The sequence below is a fragment of the Artibeus jamaicensis genome, unplaced genomic scaffold (genome assembly GCF_021234435.1).
Source record: "Artibeus jamaicensis isolate MK-2021 breed Jamaican fruit bat unplaced genomic scaffold, CSHL_Jam_final scaffold_474, whole genome shotgun sequence".
Classification (NCBI taxonomy): Eukaryota; Metazoa; Chordata; class Mammalia; order Chiroptera; family Phyllostomidae; genus Artibeus; species Artibeus jamaicensis.
This window is the reverse complement of record NW_026522046.1, coordinates 4,190,383-4,205,302: the sequence shown is the minus strand read 5'-3', so window position 1 is coordinate 4,205,302 and position 14,920 is coordinate 4,190,383. Positions and strand designations below refer to the sequence as shown.

Genomic DNA, 14,920 nt, shown 5'->3' with positions numbered 1-14,920 from the left:
ATGATTTTTGAAAATCAGTGTTTATTATATGTAGAAATATTTACATTTTTCTTCCTTTAGATTTTCTTCTTGTGCTTATGTCCTAAAAATGGCCTTCCTTATCCTCAGATCTGATGAATTTTTATCTTTAGAGTTTATTTCTTTAATTTAAGTTTTTTAATGAATTTAGAATTTATTTTGCTATATGGTATTCTCTATTTTAAAAAGAACACTTCAGTAGGAGGACTTAAGCTGGGAAGACTTCTGATGAGAATGACACTTAATATTAATGGCAACAGTTAAAAAATAAAAGACAATAAATACATACCTACCAATAATCACTTTAAATATAAATGGCTTAAATGCTCCAACCAAAAGACATAGAGTAGCTGAATGGATAAGAAAACAAGACACATATATATACTGTCTCCAAGAGACCCACCTCAGATTGAAAGATACACACAGACTAAAAGTACAAAGATGAAAAGAGATATTTCATGCAAATGGAAAAGAAAAAAGCTGGCATAGCAATACTTATATCCAACAAAGTAGACTTTAAAACAAAGGCTATGGTAAGAGACAAAGAAGGACACTAAATAAGGAAAAAGGGAACAACCTAACAAGATGTTATAACCCTAGTGAACCTTTGTGCAACCAACATAGGAGCACCAAAATATGTAAGGCAAGTCTTGGTGGACATAAAGGGAGAGATTGACAGAAACAGTGTCTAGTAGGATATTTTAATATCCCATTGACTTCAGAGGATAGACCTTCCAGACAGAATATCAACAAGGACAAACTGACAGTAACCAGAGGGGAGATGGAAGGGGATAATGGGGCGGGGGAAGGGGAAGGCTTTTCAGGAACAACTATAAAAGACAAAGGGACAAAGCCAAAGGTGGGTAGAGTGAGGAGAGGGAGGTAAGGTTGGCTGGGGTGAAGGGTGTGATAGGGTGAAAAGGCAGACAACTGTACTTGAACAACAATAAAAATAAACAAACAAACAAATAAATAAAATTTAAAAGTAAAGTAAATCAACAAGGAGACAGCAGCCTTCGATGACAACACACTGGATCAAATGGCTTAGTTGATATTTATAGAATATTTCACCCCAAAACAGCAGAATATACATGTTTTTAAGTGCACATGAAGTGTTTTCTAGGATAGATCACATGCTAAGACACAAAAAAGTCTCAATACATTTAAAAAGACTGAAGTCATATCAAGCATCTTCTCTGACCACAATGCTATGAAACTAAAAATCAATCACAAGAAGAAAACTGAAAAAATACACAAAGACATGGAAGCTAAATGACATATTATTAAACAATGAATGGATCAACAATAAGATCAAGGAAGAAATCACAAGATACCTTAAAACAAATGAAAATGAGAGCACAACAACCCAAAATCTGTGGGACACAGGGAAAGAGATCTTAAGAGGGAAATTCATAGCATTATAGGCTTATCTCATGAAACAAGAAAAATTTCAAATAAATGGTCTAACTTCACACTCAAGGGCCATGAAAAAGAAAAATGAATAAAGTCCAAAGTGAGTAGAAAGAAGGAAGTAATAAAGATCAGAGCAGAAATAAGTGAAATACTATAAAAAATGGTACAAAAGGTCAATGAGACCAACAGCTGGTTCTTTGAAAAGATAAACAAGATTGACAAACTTTTAACCAGACTCATCAAGAAAAAAAGGATCCAAATAAATAAAACCAGAAATCAGAGGAGAAATAGCAACTGACATCAAGAAATACAAAGGATTGTGAGAAAATGTTATGAATAAGTATATGCCAAAAAATAAGAAAATCTGGACTAAATGGATAAATTCCTAGAAACATACAATTTTCTAAAACTAAATCAGGGAGAATCAAAGAATTTAAATAGATTACATCTAGTGAAATTTAGCAGTAATAAAAAAAAAACCCTCCCATAAAACAAAAGCCCCAGATGGCTTCACAGGTGAATTTTACCAAACATTCCAAGTAACACCAACACCACTCCTTCTCAAATTATTCCAAAATATTCAAGAGGAGTGAAGATTCCCCTGCTTCTTTTATGAGTCCAGCATTATTCTAGTTCCAAAACCAATAAAGACACTGCATTAAAAGAGAGAAGTTGTAGGCCAACATCCCTGATCAACACAGATGCTAAAATCCTCAACAAATATTAGCAAACCAAAATAGCAATACATTAGAAAGATCATAGACCATAATCAAGTGTAATTTATTCCAGAAATGCAATGTTGGTACAACATTCACAAATCCATAAATGTGATACACCACATAAACAAAACGAAGGATTAAGCCACATGATCATATTAACTGATGCAGAAAAAGCATTTGATAAAATCCAGCACCCATTCTGATAAAAACACTTAGCAAAATGGGAATAGAGGGAACATACCCTAATGTAATAGAGGCCATATATGACAAACCCACTGTCACCATCATACTCCATTAGCAAAATCTACAAGCATTCCCCTTAAGATCAGAAACAAGATAGGGATGTCCACTTTTACCTCTTTTATTCAACATAATACTGAAAGTGCTAGCCATAGCAACCAGACAAGAAGAAATAAAAGGCATCCAAATTGGAAAGAAAGAAGTAAAACTGTCTTTTTATGCAGGTGACATGCTATGGCACATAGAGACCCCTAAAGATGCCACCAAGAAACTACTAGAACTGATAAATGAATTCAGCAAAGTAGCAGGATACAAAATTCATAGTCAGAAATCAGTTCCATTTTTATATGCCAATGATGAACTATCAGAAAGGCAAATTAAGAAAACAATACCACTCATAACTGCTCCAAAAAGAATAAAATACCCAGGAATAAACCCAGTCAAGGATGTAAAAGACATACAATTGGAAAATTATAAGGCACTGAAGAAAGAAATTGAAAAAGATACAAATAAGTGGAAGCACATACTTTGTCCACGCATAGGAAGAATTAACATCAGTAAATATTACTAAAATGTCCATGCTGCCAAAAGCAATCCATAGAATCAACACAATACGTACCAAGATACAGAAGACATATTTCACAGACCTAGAACAAATACTTCAAAATTTATATGGAACCACAAAAGGCCTTGCATAGCAACAATGATCCTGAGAAAGAACCAAGGTGGAGGAATCATACTACCTAATATCAAACTATACTATAAGGCCATAGTAATGAAAACAGCATGGTACTGGCATAGAAATAGACACAGAGAGCAATGGAACAGAGTAGAGAGTCCAGAAAGAAACCTGTATCTTTACAGTCAATTAATATTTGACATAGGAAGCAAGCACACACAATGGGCTAAAGACAGTTTATTCAATAAATGGTGTTAAGAAAATTGGACAGATACATGCAGGAAAATGATACCAGACCACCTTATTATGCCACTCACAGGAATAAATTCAAAATGGATTAAAGACTTAAATATTAGGCCAGAAACCATAAAAATTCTGTAAGAAATCACAGGCAGTAAAATCTCAGACATTGCTTATAGCAATATTTTATTTGATAGATCTCCTTAGGTAAGGGAAACAAAAGAAAAATAAACAAATGGGGCTACATCAAACTAAAAATATATTGCACAGCAAAGGAAACCAACTAAATAAAAACACAACCTACAAAATGAGAGAATGTATTTGCTGATACATCTGATAAGGTGTTAATATCTAAAATTTATAAAGAACATACAAAACTGAACACCATAAAAGCAAACAATCCAATTAAACAATGGGTAAAGGACCTAAACAGACACTTCTCCAAAGAGGACCTGCAGATGGTCAATTGACATATGAAAAGATGTTCAATATCCCTAATCATCAGGGAAATGCAAATTGAAAGTGCAATGAAATACCACCTCACACTGATCAGTGTGAGGCTATCTTCAATAAGTCAACAAATATCAAGAGTTGGCAAGGATGTGGAAAAATGGGAACCCTTTTGCACTGTTAATGGGAATATAAATTGGCACAGCCCCTGTGGAAAGCAGTATGGAGATATGTCAAAAAAAATGGATCTGCCTTTAGACCCAGTGATCCCACTTCTGGATATTTTTCCAAAGAAACCTGAAACACTAACTCAAAAGAACATAAGCACCCACATGTTCATTGCAGTGTTATTTGCAATCACCAAGATATGGAAGCAGCCCAAATGTCCATCAGTAGATGAGTGGATAAAACAACTGTGGAACATTTACACAATGGAATACCACTTGGCTGTGAAAAAGAAGAAAATTTTGCTCTCTGCCACAGAATGGATGGACCTGGAGAACCTTATGCTTAGTGGAATAAGCCAGTCAGAGAAAGATAAATGCCATATTATTTCCCTCATATGTGGAATCTAATGAACAACCTGAACTAACAAGAAAAATAGAAAGAGACTCATAGAGAGCAGGCTGACAGCTATGGAGGTTTGAGGGTAGAAGGATTGAGCAAAAAGGAAACAGGACTCATGGACAAAAGTGTGGTGATTGCAGGGGACAGGGGGTTGTAAGAGGGATAAATAATAAATTAAAAATACAATAAAAACGCCAGGGCACATGCCTGGGTTGCAGGCCAGTTCCCAGCAGGGACCAGTTCCCAGCAGGGGATGCACCAGAAGCAACCATACATTAATATTTCTCTCCTTCTCTCCTTCCCTTCCCTTCTAAAGATGCATAAAATAAAATAAAAAAAAATACAATAAAAAAAGAATGACACCTGACAGTAATGGCAGTATGGCTGTGATCTTGAGGCCCTAGAACAGAAGATTTATGTCCATTTAATTTCTTCTCCTGGATGATGAATAGAGTTGAACCATCAGTTGTGGCTTGTATCATATATTGTCAAATTTCTTAAACAAAATTACCTTGATCAACATTATTCTTTAAAAAATTGGATTAAGATATAGTCTGAAATGAGCAAGAAAACTTATGATCACAAAAACTTAAATTCTAAAACTCTCCTAGACCTTCCTCCTCATTTATACACACACACCTGGAGTTTTAAGAGTTAATGATGACATTATTATTAAAAATTTAACCAGGCTTACCTAGGAAAACAATTCCAGAAAAGGTAGAGGGGAGTTTAGTTCTTCCTGCGACTCTGTTCTCTTGCTCTTCTGTTCTTCTCACCACACTTTCTCCACGATTAAAAAAAAAAAAGAAGATGGGGAAGACTGCTGTAGTTTACAAATGAGATTATACCTCCCACTGTGATTTTTTAAAATAATGGTCCTCACTGCAGATCAAGATATATTGATAAATTCTGTAGATAAGGATATAATACTACAAACACATACACACACATTTCATTCTAGAATTAAATACTGAATAGCTTGGTCTAAAAAGTGGACCATATCAACTAACTTTTTAGTGCATAATTTAAAGTCATTTTTACTGAGTATGTTTGTCCATTGTAAGAGATATAAGATGTGGCATTTTAAAATGACTTTTTAAAAACTATATTTGTGATATTGTTGACCTCAAAGTACTTTTAAAAACATGAGTTTAAAAGAATTGAATGAAATGAAATGAAATAATTTAAAAAGCATGAGCTTAATTTTTTGAATAAATAAAATGTGACTATTCTAGAAAAACATAAATAGGGTGACAAAATGTCAATTGTGGAAACAGCACTGTATAATGATTAAAACTATTGCTACAGATTGAAACGGTTTCCTAATATAAAGAAAATTAAGAGAAATAAGCTGCAAAATCAGGACAACTTTTCTAGTCACATAAGTTAACCCACATAATCTCTTTAGTGACACTAACTCAATATTTCTCTGATTCCAGATTTGGCAGGACAGTAAGTCAGACTTAAAGAAAATGTTTAAGTTTTTCATCTTATACTTTATAGATTCAATTACAACTAGAGCTTTGGAATGACTAATTAAATTTTTAGCTATTGAACAATAAAACTCAGAAAGATATAAACACAAAAATTATAGCCTGCTTTTTCTTTTCCCATGTAGAGAAAGAAACAAGAGTAATCAACAGCCAAATATTTTATACATGCATGCAAAGTAAAAGTTTAGTTTTCAGACATTTGTGCTCTTTATGTATAACTCTCAAATGGTCAGTGTGTAATTTAAATTTTAGTATTTCCCTAAGATCCCTGAGGGTAAAAACACATGTTTTATTATACAATATCAATTAAGCAGCTATGTTCTGCTAATTTATTTTCCAGGTGGTGGCTGGAATGAAATATTCTATTGAGTTCACCGCCAAGGAAACCACATGTTCCAAGGAGAGTAATAAAGAGCTGACTGAAGATTGTGAGATCAATTTACTTGGAGTGGGTAGTAATGCAACTCTCTACCTATTCCCTGCATATCTACTTGTTGTTTTAAATGTGTTTAAGTGATTCATGAATAGCACTGTTCTCTCTTTTGACTTTTTTTTCATGGATAGGAAATTCTAAGCTGCACTGCTGAGGTTTATGAGGTACTATGGTTGAACAAAACTGAATCTACTATCAAGTGCCGACCACTACAAAAGGTATGGTTCTAATTATAGTCAGCTTGGTTAAATTTTGATATTCAGAAAAGCTCTCTATGAGGTTAAAAATGAACCATTATTTAAATATTGGAGGACAATGTTAAAATGGGGAGAAATCTGGCATTTCTGTGCTGAGCTCTCTCTTTTATGGCCAGAAAGGAAAACAGCAGTCCTTTTCATCACTCCCCACACACTGTGAGGGCCCCATGCTTCAGCAGCCTCTCTCTTAGTGAAGTGCAGCCCCAGCTGAGGAGAGCTGACACTAGCTATGCAGCTTCAAGGTGTGCCAGAGACGCTCCTGTGGCATTTGCCTGCATCCAAGAAACTTGAGAGAAGTGCACATCTCAGACCCTGCTCCACATCTACTGAGTCCAAATCTGCATTTAACATGATCCCCAGGGGATGCATACCCATGTTCAAGTGTGAGAAGTATTAATTTGTATCATCTTTTGTAGTTCTTAAGAGAAACTTGGGAGGTAAGCAATTCTTTTCCCATTGTCAAGAATGAGACATTAGACATTAGCAAGCTACTGAGATCCTAGAGTGAAAAATACCATTGTCAAGTGCATCCTCTGTCCCAGGCACTGCCCTGAGGACATCACACATACTTTTCTCCTCACAACTCTATGAGGCAGGGGTTGTTGGTCTTCCTTTCTTAGGGATGAGGAGAAAAGAGAAGCTAGTGGCCCTGAGATGCAAGTCTAGGTCAAATCAGAGCCTCCACGTGCACATGATGCTGATAACTAGGGTCTGGCTTGTTTGACTCTAAAAAACATGCTCTCTGCAGCACTGAACGCTGCCTCCAGCCATCGAGTTCCTGCTAGCAGTGAAAGAGCAGGAAGAAGTAATCTGTATCTTCCATGCAAGTTACTTCTTATCCCTTTTTTCTGATTTAGGTTTCCTCCAAGCATAGATATGTGTACAGTCTAACAGAAACATGATACAAAGGCTGTGTTTGAAGTTTGTAAACATGTCCTAATGTGTTTCAGACAACAAGGCGATGGTAAATATGTGCTTCATGTCTATTCCATTTTTAAAGCCATTTCGAGTCTTTTAAAATAAAAGCAGTAATGGTGCTAACAGAAATAGTATCAATTAACAAATAATGTGTCATGGGTTTACCTAAACATAGGCCTAGAAGGAATCCTAGAGATTATGTAGTTCAAATATTCCAAAGGAATATTCCAAATTATTGGAATATAAGCAACCAATTATTCCAAAGGAAGGACAAACTCTCCATCTTAATGAACTATTATTAAAAACAATGATCAATATCCAAAAATTATCAAGTCAATGAAAAGAAAAATATAATCTCATCCTTTCTGCAATATTAACATAGCATTTAAAGACTTACTGCATTGTAAACCAAGAGGGCATTGCCAGGTCTGAGTCTTTTTACTTCAGTGACAGTGTGGCTTCATAATAATGCCTTCATCTTGATATTTTCTGTTTAGGCCTTAGTGCTGAGAAGACCTCCAGGTTTTTCACCTTTTCGATCAGTATTACAAGTGGACCCAACAAAGGAAGTAACAACTTTAAGTCCACCCCACACTTTCATGGCACCTGAACAAGATGAAGAGCAGGATTCAGAAAAAGAACAAGGACACATGCGGGAACGTGGCTGGGGCCGTGAAAAGAAAATAAAACATGGCCTTGGCCTTGTCCTTCGCCATAAACATGAGCATAACCAAGGCCATGGTCACCAAAGGGGACATGGTCTTGGCCATGGACATCAACCACAACATGTCAATGGTCATGGACACCAACGGGAACATGACTATAATCTTGAATACCAAGGGAGGCATGGTCTTGGCCATGGCCATCAGCAGGAACATGGCCTAGCCCGTGGACATAAACATGATCATGGTAATAGCCATACAAAACATAAAAATAAAAGAAAAAATAATGGAAAGGACAATGATATGGGAACAAGGCATTGGGCAAGTTCTTCTGAAGACAGTACTACATCCACACAAACACATGAAAAGACAGGAAGGTCAACACCCCTTCCTTCCCCAGCCCAGCCAGGTGTAGTTACCTTTTCTGACTTTCAGGACTTAGATCTCATTGCAGCCACAATGACTAATAATATACCACCAACTCCCACACTGACTGATGATGCTTGGATCCCTGAAATCCACATACAGCCAAAAAGCCTTTCATTTAACCTGATACCTGATTTTCCAGAAACCAGCTCCCCAAAATGTCCTGGACGCCCCTGGAAGCCACTTAGTGGAGTGAATCCAACTGTAGAAATAACAGACTTTCATGATTTTGATCTCTCTGGTGCTCTTTATTAATGTATGCAGCCATGGGGGTTTCTTTAACACTTCACCATCCCCTTTCCCCATTGTCCAAATACCCCACTGTAATGCACCAAAAACCATAAAGCTTCAGAACAGCCTAGAGAGAAGTGGTGAGACACCCAATGGGGACACATCAGTTCCTATGCACAACATGAAACTGTGTGCAGCATTCTAAACCCTTTCTGAGTCTTCCCCACAGGTTTTCTTAACTAGCACAGAAAATGGGCAACCAAATGTGCCTTGTGGCTTACTGCAATTTACTTTTCTAATAACAAATGTGTACATTAGAATGATATTGGTCTTCATACAAAGATTCTTACCATTTTGAATAAACTGTGGCATCTGGTCCCTGAACACCTGTGAAGTAAAGTCAAGAGACAGAATGCTGAACTTCTGAATACGAGAAAAATAATCATAAAAAGCACTAGAAGTCAAGGAGGAACAAAGAAGAAAGGCTGATATAAACTAATTGACTTCCTGTTTCCATAATGGCCTAGTTATATCAAAGAGTCACTCCCACTTGACGAAGTTACTCTGATAATTCTCTTTCTGACTGAGAGTGTTTCTCATAAGCCAGTAATTTCTGTTACCTGGTTAACTACTCTTTGCAACATGGTTTTCAACTAGAAATTCTCTGTGTGTTTATGTGTTGCTGAGGCTGGTATGAATACTCCTTAGTTTTTAGCAGCTATGCATTGAATGAAAAGAGGGAAAGCAGAGGAGGTAAGATAGAGGCAGGCTTGTGAAGGGAATCATTCCTAGTAATTGCCAGGGGAACACCATGAGATGTGTGATGCAACGTTTGTTCAGAAAATTTGGCAGGTGTTGCCTCTCCACCCACACTCTACCATCGAATCATCTTCTTTCTACAACAGTAGAAAGCACTGATTTTGGCAAAAAAAAAGTACAGTATTATTATGTTTAATATCTTTAATGTGAGGGAGGCACATATTTTAAAATACTTGCTGTGTTTTGCCTGGGGAAACAAGATCTGGCTTTAATCAACTACAGTTGCCTGTGGATGCATGTGTCCCTGCCACTTCAACTCATGGAATGATTTGAGCCTCTGAGTTTTTATTTCACTTCCAATATTATCTGTATTTTTCAATAAAGAACCAGTGATGCCAGGAAAAAGTCTCATTTTGTCAAGTGGTGCTTTTCTTTTAGTGAATGATAACATCAGATTAACAGAATTTTAATATACTTACAGAACCAACTCAGTCATTGCGAGTACAAGGGCTGACCTCCTGAGGCAGAGCCAACATCTCAGAGTGAGGTCTCTTGACCAGTGGGCAGAATGTCCATGCCTGGCACAATAGCCCCAACAACCAACCTGTCAGCAGCCTTGCATGGAAAGATAAGAAAGTGGGAGAGAATGCAGTTGAGAAGAATGCCACTTTATCATTCTGTTTCTGGATGAAATAAAGTTTGATCTTGATGTTCTGACTCCTGGTTAATTCAGAGTAGTCTGTTTTTAGCCACACCCATCCTGGAGCAAAGTCCACCAGCAATCTAAGGAATCTCTCACTTGCCTTCCTCCTTCTCCTGATTTATGAATCAAAGTTAAAAGTAATTTGTGTTGAATATTATGCTAAGTGAAATAAGCCATTCAGAGAAAGACAAATAACACATGATTTTACTCAGATGTGGAATCTAATGAATGATCCGAATTAACAAGCAAAATTGACACAAGAGTTACAGACAGCAGGGTGACAGTTAAGGGTAGGGGAGAGGGCAGGGGTGGAGGGATTGAGCAAAAAAGAAAAAGGACTCATGCATATGGTCAACAGTGTGGTGACTGTGATGGAGAGGGGAGTATAATGGGACGAAATGGCGAAATGGTCACGAAAAATAAAATTAAAATATATAATAAAAATAGTAATTTTCTTTTATTATTTTGTATGATCTAGATAGTTACCAAATAGAAAAAAATCTGTGTTAATATTATGTCCACTAACTTTTCATCAGTAAAAATACCTAACCTCAAGAAAATTTAAAGAAAATTTAAAATGATCTCTCTGGTCCAAATAAAAGACAAAATAGAAATCCAAAACAATCAAAAGTGATTGAGGTTTTCAATTTCTGTAATAAAACTCACTTACTGAATGTCCACTATAGCCCTTTTAGACACGGCTAGACAATTTCTGTCTGTGTGACTTGGTCCTGACAGCCACTCTAGGTCCTATGATCACCCTTCTACAATAAACAAACTCTAGGTCCCAGTGCCCTACTCAAGGTCATGCAGTTAATATGCTAGAGAGCTGGCACTCCAACTCAGACCTTTGAAACTTCATTGCACCACATTATGATGAGGTATTATTTTCAATGTAGTCATTACCAAAACATGCATTTCTGAATCTGAGGTGATCAGCATCTCAATACAACAACCCTTAATAAATATCTCATTGTGTCTGGTGCTGTTCTGAGCATGTTCAGGGCAAACTATAACTGAGTCAAGCACCAGCATTGGCCATTTACTGTATGCTTAGCACTGGGTACTGAAATGAAGTGAAATAAGTGTTAAAGGCATAAGTTCTCACTTTACTCAACAACATGAAGTATTTCCACTTAGACCTATGCTGGATAAAATACTCACAAGTTTCTGGTGACCCAACACCTACCCCTCACTCTTTAAATATCAGCAAGCTCTTCTCACTCTCAAACCAAAGGCACGCCATGTTTCATACCTTGGCTCTGAGACCACACAGCTTCATCAATTTGTGCTTCTTTTCAGTGCAGAAATTCCTCTTGTCAGCCCAACCCACACTCCTCATGTTGTCTAGGCCCAGCATCTCAAGCAGGCAGCCCTTCCTGGCTTTTTACCCCTTCTCCCATTTTCTACTTCTAAGCCTTTTCTGAGTCTGTTCTGTGCTCATACTTCACCCCATTTCTCCCCATGCCCTTACTGGTGCTCTGTGGGATAGGCCAGATCTCCCCAAGTTTTTCCTAGGGGAAGACTTGAGGGATTCCAGTAGATATGATAGCAACCCACTCTTCTAGAACTTTCAGTGTCTCTACCTATAATAAATTAGATGATTAGAAACCACAATATTATCTAAACAGCTGGCAAAAATGCTCCTGTTAAATTATTTATCCTTCAGCCTTTATTCTAGAAGAATCTCCATTTGACCACCACATTTGGGGTTTTGCAACATCTTAACTGGTGGCCATCTAGACTGAGGGGAGAAGCAGGTGGACCAAGAGAAGGAGAAAGTCATAGGCAGTGACCTGCTCAGAGTTGCCCTGATGATTAATGAGCACACACCTCTTCCCTGCATTTAATCTATTTTGAACATCCAGTAATACTTGGTTCTGAAATCTTATCTACCCCAAGACAACCCTATGGTAGTTATATGTGCTAGGTGAATATTAATAAATGAAAGCCAGAACATAGGACTGGCAAATATGGGACTAAGATTGAGACTATTCACATTTAAATATTTATTTAAATGTTAAAATTTACTGTTAATCATTCTCTTTTTCTAAACTATTTTGTAGTATACACTTAAATGCCCAGTGTGAAAAATTTAGAAGATATAGAATAACATAAAATAGCAAAGAAATCTATTGAAACTCACTGAATAAGTGAAACTACTGTTGAAATTTTGGTTGTAACTTTCCAGAAATGTTTTCTTCAAATATTTATAGGTAGGTGCATTCCAAATAAGGAATTATGCTATAAATATAATATAAAACCTTTATTTTTTAAAGCAACATATGTAATATTCTTATATTTGACTACCATAATTATAGTAAATGTATGAATACCTTTTAATAATATTATGTTGTAAACCAAAATAGGTAAGAAAATTTGGTAAGTATGGTATTTTTGTTGTTCTAACCCTGGCTAATATTACAAAAAGTAACATATGTAAATCAAAGCATCATGCTGTACACATATACAGTGATGTATGTCAACTATTTCTTAGTAAAACGGGACAGAAAGCAGAGCTTGGCGGTGTATTCAGGTAGTGTAATAAACAAGAAAGGATGTGACTGTGGAGAAGGCCCACCTGGTTTCTAAGCCCACTCTTACAATGAATGGACTCTAGGGTCCTAAGAAAGTTATTAAACCTACTTGGGCCACACCTTCCTTCTCTAAAACATGGTGATGGTGGCAGCCCATTTGCTGCTCCTCCCTAGACTTCACTTCCTGGAGCCACATGATGATACCAAATAACTGAATAGCCAATATGACACCAGCACTGACCCACAGAGCTGATGCAGCCACCAGTCAGAACAGCTGCCAGCCATAAACAGCCTGGGTGGCAGCAGCTGAATGTGGGCTCTGCAGAATCCCCCTTCCTTCACCAGGTGTGAACACTGGGTGGGCTGCTTGGGTAGAAAGCACAGATGGGGGAAATCCAGGAAGAACCCCCAGACAAAGAATACATAGTTTAATAACTCACAGAAGAGTGTGACTAGTGCTCTTTAACTTACAAAGTACTTTCACAAATATTGCTTGAGTTACTGAAAATATTACCTGGATACCCTAGGCTTGAACTTTCTCAATTTATTTCATTGAAATGCATCTCTAATATGCAAATCACATTCCTGCAAGTGAATAATGGGGTGAAAAACCATCCCTACTCTAGGGAGCTTACATTGTGCTAGAGGATTAGACAGGATACCATTGATTGCTGCTTTGTCTAGATTTTTTCTGCATGATAGCTAAAAAGTGTATGAACGTTTAATGTCTGTTATGGTCAGTAAAGTGTGGGTCTGGAATTAGAACCAGATGCGCCTCCAGACTCAAGTGCTGTGCTGTTTATTTTGCTGCCTGTATTACTGCCATTTTCTGTTTCTGAGTCTCCACTTGAAACACCCACTGTGACCAGCCTGTGCCCCTTCCCAGCTCATCCTGACTGAGCACATCAGTCATCTCCTCACTCTCAGCTTCTCTGTCCTTGGGGTTCCTCTGTCTTCCCAGACTAAGAACATAACCAATTCTCTTTCACCTTTAGTTTTATTTCCTACACCCCCCATTTCCCCCAAACACACACTAAAATCTATCTTCTGCCATCACCACACACCTGAATCTGCTTCTATAACTCAGAAATCTTTAACCATCCCACTCTAATATTGGACACAATTTATAAGAACTAATTACCAGGCCCTGCACAGATGGTATCTCATTTACTCCTCAAACAAAACTCGTTAGGCATGAAAAATTTTTATTTTTCCCAAATGAGGAAGCTGAGGCTCAGAAAGGCTATATGATCATGATGGGCTCAGAATAACAGTCATCAAGTAGCAGAGCTGCACTGGAATCAAGGTTGGACTTACTGCCAAGTTCATGTACCTGCCACTTGGCTACGAGGCCATCATCATTCAGCCCCACTGACCCCTCTTTTCAGGGGCTCTCAGGAGACAAAAGTAGAGACCCTATCAACAACAACAAAGTCTTCAAACATCTTTAGTGGAGGAAGAGGGAAAGAATCTACTAAGGGCTAGCCCTGGAACTCCTCTCCCTGAATCATCTGACTTCATCAGAAAGTTTACTTAGCTTTGGTGAATGAAAGACTCCCTTAGGTCAACCAAATCAGAAATGAGAAAGAAGGACAGGGTGAGTGGGCTTCACTCATCTCATCTATCCTTATGCTTCTCCTCTGTCCCCCCCTATTCTGGGGAACATTTTTCTTTCTACAAATAATATGATTGAGTGGAGAGGGGCTGGTTTGGCCAGAGACCATAGGGATACCCATTTTTATTTTTAGCCGCACCCATGTTCTGGGGTGAGATTTCCTGCCCTTGCTATGTCCCTGTGTGTGGCTTCCCAGGTATAAAAAGACATTTTATTGAAAGGTGTCTGCACATCTTATTGAAAGGTGTTGTCACATGTAGTGACCTTCATAAATGGCTTTGGAAAGTGATTTGGAAAAGGGAATACCATGGGTTGGTGTTGTTTTCTCCTCCTTTATTAGTTTTTGCTGTTATTTCCTATCACAGTTATGCAAGTGCATGGAAATTTGCTCTGTGCTCCCATGTGATCCCCAAATACAAACAAGCATGTGTTGTCACTGACCTCAGTGTTGTATAATGTACCAACCTGAGATCTGCTTGCATAACCCAGCAGAGCTGTTTACCTTTTGCTAATAGGGCAAATAGTGGGTGGCAACAGGGATCCCAGAAGGCCCCTGAGGT

At 37.6% G+C, this 14,920-nt stretch overlaps 1 protein-coding gene across 1 annotated transcript in view; it reads left to right on the top strand.

Annotated features, from left to right (window-relative positions):
• LOC119046606 (kininogen-1) overlaps positions 1-10,222 on the top strand; it is a 38,401-nt gene extending 28,179 nt beyond the window's left edge. Inside the window, exons 8-10 of the mRNA XM_053657748.1 lie at positions 6,160-6,267; positions 6,384-6,470; positions 7,925-10,222. Of these exons, the coding sequence (XP_053513723.1) occupies positions 6,160-6,267; positions 6,384-6,470; positions 7,925-8,770 (1,041 nt within the window). The 3' untranslated portion in view covers positions 8,771-10,222. The remainder of the gene's footprint in view (positions 1-6,159; positions 6,268-6,383; positions 6,471-7,924) is intronic.
• Positions 10,223-14,920: the final 4,698 nt, after the last annotated feature.